The following is a 9,526-nucleotide window of genomic DNA, read 5'->3' as shown; positions in this document are numbered from 1 at the left end:
TTTTTTTAAAAAATAGTTTTAACATAAGTAAATTCATTTTTTCAGAACTTGTGAGGTAGTGCATAAAATTAAAGTTTGTTACAATAATTTCCATTTACATATATACATTTTATTGTATGCATATAAGAGTACACCAACAAATCTGTAATTTAAAAACATTTAAATCAATGTTAATACACTCATGTGAAAACAGAATTATAGATCATCACTTGACAAAGTAAGAGAAGATTCATTGTAACGTGTCAGGTTATGATAGGGTGTTCAAAAAAACATCTTTTAACAATAAAAAAACACTTTATTAGTAGGTTACTGAAGTTGTTACTACATTTTTAAATATCAAGGTACACATTCCACTTTTGCTACTAAAAAGTCCTCTACAGTATGAAGTGGAATTCTGCATTATAAAGCTGCTCTCCAAACAAGTTACAATAATAGAGCAACACAACCTGCTTAAACTAATCACACAAACTATTGAACTTTACATGACATTACTGCTACCTAAACGATAAACTGAAAACTAGGATCAGTATTGTATTTTTGTAACTTTAGCAGCAGTAAATTCTGTTTAATACATCCTTCGTTTTATAAGCAGCATTGCAAAAAAGAATTTTACCTTTTTTTCTCCGGAGACAACTCTTTATTTATGCTTCTGAGATTCTTTGAATTTTCTTTTTTGGAAGTCTTTCTTGAGTTCTTTTTCCATGTCTCATAACACTCCCCAGCTCCCTACGTTTCAAATCATTATCATGAACACAAATTCAAGCCCTCACAACGGCCTTGAGCAACCAAACATTGGGGCACTGATCGAAAACTGGGTCACATATAAATGTCACTGGTATTTATCAACAACATCACTGTATTATATTCCAGGACCAATGCCCTTCTAGTATGATTTGTGATGTTTAGAATGTGTCTTCACTTTAGCTGTAAAAGTACAGTGCCATGATTACACATCCACTCAGCCACCATTTCTCTTTACTTGAGAGACACGAAAACATGACAGGATATAAGCAGGGTATAAGTGATTTTACGGTGCATTGTAAGAAATTACAGCAAGCATATATTTCAGTACCTTGGAACAATTTAGGAAATGGGGAAAGCCCTAGATGTTCTTATTAGAACACTCCAGTTAGCCTTTAGAGGCGTTGTTAGTTTAGAAGTTCACGTACAGCACTGCTCCTAATCTAGACTGTTAGCTTTTAAACAAAGTGATCAGTACGATCCCAGCTAACACAAATATGTGCATTAAGCTATATTTGAAACGTCCAGTTTTGTAAACATTTTAAAAACGTTAAGGAATCATTCCATTATATAATTCTGCAAACATTTTGGAAACATTATTTTTTAATGTTCTCTGAATATGCTAAAACAAGTAGCAACATTTGAAAAATGTTAGATGAATGTCCAACGAAAATGTTTCAGAAGTAAAACCTACCATATAAATAATGTTTTTGTGCTAATGTTTTGAGAACATTCGTAAAGACCGGATAACTTTGAACGAACATTCTATTAACACTACTGGAAAGACTCTTGTTCTTTGAGAGAAACTTGGCAGAACATTAACCCAAGTTTTGAGAATGTTCCTCGCTAGCTTGTTTTACCTTGTTTTTGTTACTAACCTGAAGCAGAATTTGTTTTTATACAGGTCATTCCCAAGGGTCCAAAAACCTTGTCTTGCATCTGTACAGTAAAGGCTGCACTTCATTGTTTTTTACTCAAAATGAGGCCTTGAGAAGGCTACGGATGGAATGCAGTAGAGTTTTGTTTTCATTCCTCTGCCATGGGTTTTTGTTAGAAAGGTAATTTACCTGCATTTTACACCTCATCGCAGCATCTAGATAAATGAAATTCACTTCAACTTTGTTGTGCATTCCTTAACGCAAACTCTGTCTCATGCCATTAAAACATTTTCAGAGAGCAAGGGAAAGAATGTACGCTACTCCTTCAAGAGAAAAACAAAAGCTTCACAAATTTGCAAACATTCCCCATTCTTCTCAGCGATATTGAAAGTATTATCGAGAGGTGTATATATGTCAACAAAAATATGAATTTTAAGACCGATGTTGCTTTGGGTTTTCCTACTCTTCCGAGGCTGACGAGAGAAAAATCATAAAATAATAAAGAAACATAAGCCAAAGATCTTTCTACTCAAGAAAAACACATTCCATAAATGTAACTAAAACTGTGTTCGCAAAAAAATGCAAAGATGGTAGTGCGAAGTATCTGTCTTTGGGATACCGTGTCAGCTAATACTGTCAAAACCAATAGGGTTCTATACACGCATACCTTTATTTGTTTCAACTCTGGTTATAACTAGTAATAAATGCTTTACCCTGACTAATTAGACTCCATATTAGTGGTTCTCAACTTTTAAGTTTAACCCTCATCATCCACTAGAACGCCACTCTCTCGTGAACATGTGTATGACAGTTAGTGGAAGCTAGAGATTACGGTTTATAAAGTTTTAATTATGGACATTTCTCTTACACAATAGCACCGATTCACCTCAGAAGGCCTTTACTAACTCCCTGGAGCCGTGTGGAGTATTTTTTATGATGGATCTATGCACTTTATTTGACTTCTATTGGATTATTGAATCTCAGACTTGGAACTCAAACTCAGCTTGGAAGAGTCAGGACATTTTTAATATTACTTCTATTGTATTTGTCTGAAAGAAGAAAGTCATATACACCTAGGATGGCTAGAGGGTGAGTAAATCATGGGGTAATTTTCATTTTTTGGAGTATACTATCCCTTTAAATAAAAATACCAATCCAGTAAATCATGAACAACTGGAAAAGGCCTTCAGATATTGTTAACAACGGGGGCCTTGGAGTCAAAAAAGTTGAGAACCACTGCTCTGTATGATGTTTTTGGCTGCATGGGATCTCTCATAGTGGACTAAATTTGCACTATGTATCAAAGCGTACCTCTATTCATATTAAAAAAAACCCTTCCAAGACCTTCAGGTTTAACAGGGACACATCTCCATTACTGATTCAATAGAGACTGACTCATTGCTATTTTCTGGGCTCTTTCATGTTCTGCACTCAAACAGACTTTCTCCTTTTGCCAAAGACATTGTTAATGAGCTTGGCCATGGATTTGGAGCCACTGTACCGCCTGCGGTCGCCTCGATGCTTAAGCTGCTCCATCACATGGCGGATGAGCTTTGTGAAGAGGTTGGAGATCTCCAGGTAGTTCTCAGCCGCCGAAACCTCCTGGAAGAGGCATTTGTTCTCTTGGGCCAGAGAGCGGGCCTCCTCTTCGCTCACTTGACGACTGTGGCACAGGTCCTGCTTGTTACCCACCAGGCAGATGGGAACCTCCCTATTGAAATGAAATCAGATTATTACTTCTACTTTAATACTGCTACCTTTTAAGTGACGTTAAAGGGTAACATCCATATTCAACAGATTCATTTCTCACACTGTGTGTCCTAATTGGAAGGCAATGGCATAGCCTACATTTTTCCCTCATCTGACACCACAGCAATTGGAACAATCTGATAGAAAAATATCAAATGGTCACAGTGTGGTTGGAAATTTGCTGCGAAAGCTAAAACTTCATGTGACAAGTACAACTACTTGATGCAGTTTTTGAAGTGTCAAAATTTAAGCCAGTTTTGAGGAACTTGTTGAATTCTGACCACCCATGTGTGATCTCATTGCCTATTTCAAAGATCTAATAGGCTCCAGATGCCCAGTCTCATGCTCACTTACTATTATTTCAAAGGACTTTCAAATGACAAATAACTAGTGAAACCTAAACCATCCAGACGTTTAAATTCCTCTATAAATGTGATGGACTAAAATGGAAAGCTTTGGCCCGCTGGTCATAATACAGTTATAAAAACCACTGGAAATCTTACGGGCATGGCCCGTTCTTTTGATTATTTGATGTGACCCAGTCTGTCCTTTACAGATGTGCACAGATCCAAGCAGGAAGCCTCCGCTCTCTGTTCTGCAAATGGTCCTCATTAATTCATTAAAGCACCATCGTCCTATTCCAGTCAACATCAGACAAAGGTCAAAAGGTCACTGGAGAGACTCTGACTCACCCTTTACAGGTCTCTCGACGGCTCTCTTTGATCTGCACCAGGATGTTTTTGGCATTTAGGAAGGACCTACGGTCGCTGATGGTGTAAACCACCACAAAGCCATCAGCCCAGTCCAATGGTTCCTCCAGGATACATCTGCTTTCTTCACTCTGCCAGGGGGTGGGGGGCACACAAAGATCCAGTCAAAAAAAAAAAAAAAAAACACGTTCATGTAAATTCCCGTCTGACAAAATGGAAAAGCAGATTGTTATTTCATTTGACTAGATCTCTACCAGAAGTTTTTGTTTTGTTTGCAGTGATTGAGTGCCAGTGTTGGCTGTATATACACAAGCGTTTAGTTACAGGGTAGAAAGGTGCCCATCTCATGACTTCAGTATTGGAAATCACAGTAAAACAACAACTGGCAAGGTAAAAGGTCCCAGATGCAGCAGCTGTAAGCCGTGAGGCTCAGTTTTCAAAGGCTCTGCACTGTATACTCTGCTTCAGGGAAAGATCATAAATCCCATCCGAACACAACATGCAATTCCCATAAGAAACAGGTATATCTGAGCATGTTGCCCTATGGCAGTGTTTGTATGAACGCTAGCCATGAGCTCAGGGTAGCCGTTACGAAAGAATAAACACATACCTGTGAGCACGGATCAAAGACTTCCAAGTTCAACTGTCTTCCATCAATGGAGAACCTTTTATGGTATAAGGAGTCTGCAACAAATAATGTTGGATAAAATTCTTTAGTATTTAAACAAACGTGCACATCATAAAATCAGACTCTTGAAATCAAGGTAGACTGCTGGATGCGAATATAAAATTCAAGGGAATAAAAGTAGACACTGAGTGCATGTGATTTAGTACACATGTAGTTGTATTACTGTAGTTGTGATTACTGTGAGCCTCATAAATCCATGGCATTATTGGATGAAACACTTGACAACTGGACAACAGGAAAACATACGCCAGCCACAATTAATGTAAACATTCATTATTTAGAGATGAAAATTGGGTCATTATCTACGTCAATGTCTTGCCTGTATGACTTTCTTCTGTAGAACACAAAAGTAGATGCACTAAAGGAGTACAAAACATAATGGAACCCCATTGACTTTTATTGTGTAGACCAAAAACACTGAAACATTTTTTTAAACATCTTCTTTTGTAAAACATTTCTTCTGCAGAAGAAATAAAGTCATAAAGGTTTGGAATGACATGGGGTAACTAAATAACAACATCATTTTCACTATCACTGTAGAGAACATACCATCAAAATACAGGTTTTAAAATAGAAAGCCACATGATAAATCAGTTAATTCTGAACAGCCATCATAAATACTCTGTATACAGAAGGTGCACAGGGTCCTACACTTGAAGACAAAACACCATCAGGACACATGACACTAAAACAATGCAAAAAACATAACAGAAAACACCCTAATGTAAGCATATATATGTTGTGTCACAGGGATTTCTGGGAATGTCCTTTTACTGTTTTTCACCATAGAAAAACATGGTAAATCAGTTTTTTTTTTTCTTGCAAAACACATAAATGTAACAATATTTTACAATAAAAAGTAGTTTACAATTTTTCACTGTACATGATAAGTAACTTAGAGGTAACAAAGATTTACTTTTCTGTAAAAGTGACAAAACAATTTTACATTGTACTCTTAGTTTTCTCTCTTTTATGCATCATTTTCTTTTTTAAACATTTTAATTCTTTCACTCATTTTACTCAGATCTGTTTTTACTGTCTGTATCTTTCTTTCTAATTGCATATAAAGGCAGTCCTCTTGCATAAGCTTGCAGGTATGTTTTCATGTAGCGTATGAACAATAAAGCTTTTAGCATTTAATAACATTCCAGACATAATGCTAAGGCAGATAAAACCCATGAACACATGTGCAAAGTTGGCCGTATTATTAAATGTGCACGTGAGACTGTACTTACTGGTATTTGACGCATATTCTCCTATGAATCGCTTGGTCAAGAATCTCACCAAAACCGCTGAGGACAAGAGAGAGAGGAGATGATTGATTCGTCAGTTACTGAGATTGATTATCCTGAGCCTGATGTAAATGACTCATGTGACAGCTTAAAATAGGAAGAGAGGGCACAAGGTCAAAGTCCAGACCCTCATCAAAGACTTGGCCACTGTACAGTGAATGCTGGTGCATATTTGGCACAGGAAAAACCGTTACATTTTCTCCATGAGCACACTACCTGGTCTATATTAAATTTTTGAGCCATGAAGCTATGCTGGCTCATTGACTCATTGAAGTCAGGGCTTAAGTTTCCGTACATAAATATGCACTCGGCGGCTGCTTTTAATCCCAATACCCAAATATAAACCATTAAGCAGCCAGGATTTAACTCATATCCTTCTCAAACCCTCAAATCTGCAACAATACACCTTCCTTGTTGTTCTGCTCTTTCTTCACCCTGGTCATTTGGATCAGTACCCTGACTGAGGACCCCCATTAAACTAGAGTTTCGCTCTTAGGGGACGTAGCATCGTCATTTCCCAAACACTTATTAGTCATTAGCACAGGTATGCAGCCTGAAGGTCTAAATGTTCCTCTGCCACCGAGTGGAACAAAAAATAATCTTTCCCCAATTTCAACAATTACTTGCTTCTCACTAACCATCTATTTTAATTTCCCTCTGAGATGACTTGTATAACCATGACCTCACAACTGATCTGCTCCAATATACAAAGTGCTTTTAGTGTTTGTAGAGGGCAGACATAATGTCTCAGTGCATCATAAAGCACTTACACACATTACTATAAAGCTCACACATGGATGATTTCCAACTCAAAATGTGAGGACCATGCAACAGACACAAGGGTTAAATAGATGCTGTAAAGTTAATCTGAAAGACATATTTAGATATGTATATAAAATGCACACACAACATAAAGTATAAGCACTAACCAGATTTGCCTGCTCCTTCACTGCCCAGCAGGGCCAGTTTGATGTCATTCATTGCTGCAGATGGTGCCCTGTGTTTGCTGTGCTTCTCTGTGTCCAAGTAGATGGACAGTCCCAGCCACAACTCTACTATTTACTCTTCTCTGTAAAGTGGTGCCACGCTCCCTCCCTCTCTCTATCTCTCTCTGTTTTACTCTCAGACGTTCCTCCCTTACATCTCCCTCCCACTACTCACAGAGTGCTGAGCTGCCACAAGGTCAGTTCAACATCTATTCGATACTTAAAGGTTGTTCAGATAAGTGGAGAACTGCTTCAGTTAATTCAAACCAAAGTGCTCTGTGATCTGATTTTGATCATTTACATTGAAGCTAAATTAAACAAAAATCAGTCATTATTCACAGTCCAAACAGACTGGTGGAACTATTCAGTGACTTGTTCTGCAAGTTACACCGTTGCGCCAGTAGGCGGCGACAAGTAAATGTCTTTATGAATCTGTTTTGACTCTTTGGCTACGTTCACACTTGCCACGTTCACACTGTCAGTGTTTCGGATTGACAACCGCATTTACTTACAGGTGTGAATCTCAAAATGTCCTGTTCACACAGCAGTTTACAGAAGCGTCTGGAATACTGTCTGCATGAACGTGCAAACCCGTATTCCTTATAATATCAAGGATGGCGATGTCCATAAAACTGAAAGACAAGAGTCCAGTCGAGCAGCCAGTTCATACACCGACAGCAGCTTTTATATTTGGGTGAAGAGCGGAGCATTTGAGCCACACACAGAACACAAAACTGACGGAAGCGGCTCCGGTGGAGACTGGATATAAAACCAAAATAATTCAGATTAAAGTTTATCCACCTATTTTCCATAAAAATGGCGTGGTCATATGTAAATTTTATGGGTCTGGCTTCGGGTCTCCTGCGTGTCCAGCTACTTTTAGCTGTACAAAACTGATGGTCTTGGTGCTTGATACTGAAAATTGGTGTGTTTTACCATATTATTGTAATGTATAATCTTAATTATGACCACACCGGTTTAGTGCAAACAGTTTTACAGCTGTTAATTCCTTATCCACCTTATACTTTAACGCATAGGTAAGCCTATGGGTGAGACTTCCGGTTCATTAGCCACTATCCACCTTTTTCCTGAGTAAATGAACTTCCGTTTGGGTGCTTTCGTGTTCCGGTCTCCATAGAAATCCATGTTAAAATGAGGTAAAAAATATGACTGAATTGAAACTTTAATATAACTAAATATAAAAATGTGCACAGGTTTAATGTTATATTATCAGCTTGGAAAATATGTTAATTTGACTTGAAACACCAGAGACTGGAAATGTAAAGCACCATTCCAGTCGGGAGGGACTTTGGCATTCAGAAAAAGGTGGATAGGGAAATAACGAAAAGAGTAACAACATGCAGTAAACGGTAAAACTATTTGCACTAATTAATTATTATCTGGGAATAACATATCTTGGAATGTTGTGTCTGACCAATCAGAATCGAGTATTCCACAGAGCTGTGTAATAAATTAAAATAATACGGCAAGACACACCAATTTGCAATATCTGTTTTGTACAGCTAAACATAGCTGGATGCGAGTGAGACCAGAAGCCAGACCCATAAAATTTACAAATGGGAAGGCCCACTCTTACAGGAAGAAAAATGTGGATAGCGGCTAATGAATCGGAAGTCTCGCCTGTAGACTTACTTTTGTGTTGAAGAATAAGGTGGATAGAATACCTCAGTTTAAACACTCACTTGTCTATTTATACCATGTAAAATAATCAGGAATCAAACCATGCTGATATTCCAGAACATTCTACTCTTCTGGTTGCTTGTACACTCTCAAAAAAAAAAAAAAAAAATACACCTGTTACGGGTAAAGGTACAAAGGTGTACCTTTTAAAAGGGTAACGTGCCAGTGACAGCTTTTGTACCTTTTTCTGATTGAGTGTATAACATCTCAAGCAAGTCCCCATTTGAAGTATAATAAGTATACACAGTCTTACTTGAAGTTTGGGTCAGGTCTTTAAAGTGGCTGGCAAAGCTGTCTCGCACTAAAGTATGCTATCTCTCAATTATCTGGGCGAACATGTTAGCCCCAACAGCAAAGTTCTCAGTGCCAACATACAACTCGGCCAGGAATGTCAGCCATATTTTGATTGCAGGGATCAATTCCTTTTAAAGTGGAGAGCAGCAATCAATTTTCCCTCTTTTCCAGAACAGTTCCAAAAATTGAAAGACGTTCAGCCATCCAAACTTCAATTTCATGGGCTGCTACACTGGTCAGGGAGTCTTTTTTCCGCAGACATTTTTTTTCTGTCTCAGTCTTTTCATTCTTCAGCCGAGTTCACTGCAGTGTCCCATTATTATTCTGTTATGTTTCATTTGATTTTTGTCATCTGAGGACTCGCAGACACTTTAGAAATACAAAAGCACAAAATGTGCCCGCCACCACAAATATGTGGCACATATCAGGCTCAGTGCATTGCACTACTGAGTATATCACTTTAGACAGGGTGGAATTTCATTAAATT

At 37.9% G+C, this 9,526-nt stretch overlaps 1 protein-coding gene across 1 annotated transcript; it reads right to left on the bottom strand.

Moving 5' to 3' along the window:
- Positions 1–139: 139 nt before the first annotated feature.
- Positions 140–7,113, bottom strand: rerglb (RERG/RAS-like b). The gene is made up of 5 exons (XM_051114501.1): positions 6,988–7,113; positions 6,002–6,058; positions 4,689–4,762; positions 4,061–4,209; positions 140–3,330 (listed from the first exon to the last, which is right to left on the bottom strand). The coding sequence occupies exons 1-5, from the start codon at positions 7,037–7,039 to the stop codon at positions 3,051–3,053; spliced, it is 612 nt and encodes a 203-aa protein (XP_050970458.1). The 5' UTR covers positions 7,040–7,113; the 3' UTR covers positions 140–3,050.
- Positions 7,114–9,526: the final 2,413 nt, after the last annotated feature.

This window comes from Labeo rohita, chromosome 7 (genome assembly GCF_022985175.1).
Source record: "Labeo rohita strain BAU-BD-2019 chromosome 7, IGBB_LRoh.1.0, whole genome shotgun sequence".
NCBI classification, from domain to species: domain Eukaryota; kingdom Metazoa; phylum Chordata; class Actinopteri; order Cypriniformes; family Cyprinidae; genus Labeo; species Labeo rohita.
This window is presented reverse-complemented; position numbering and strand designations above follow the sequence as displayed.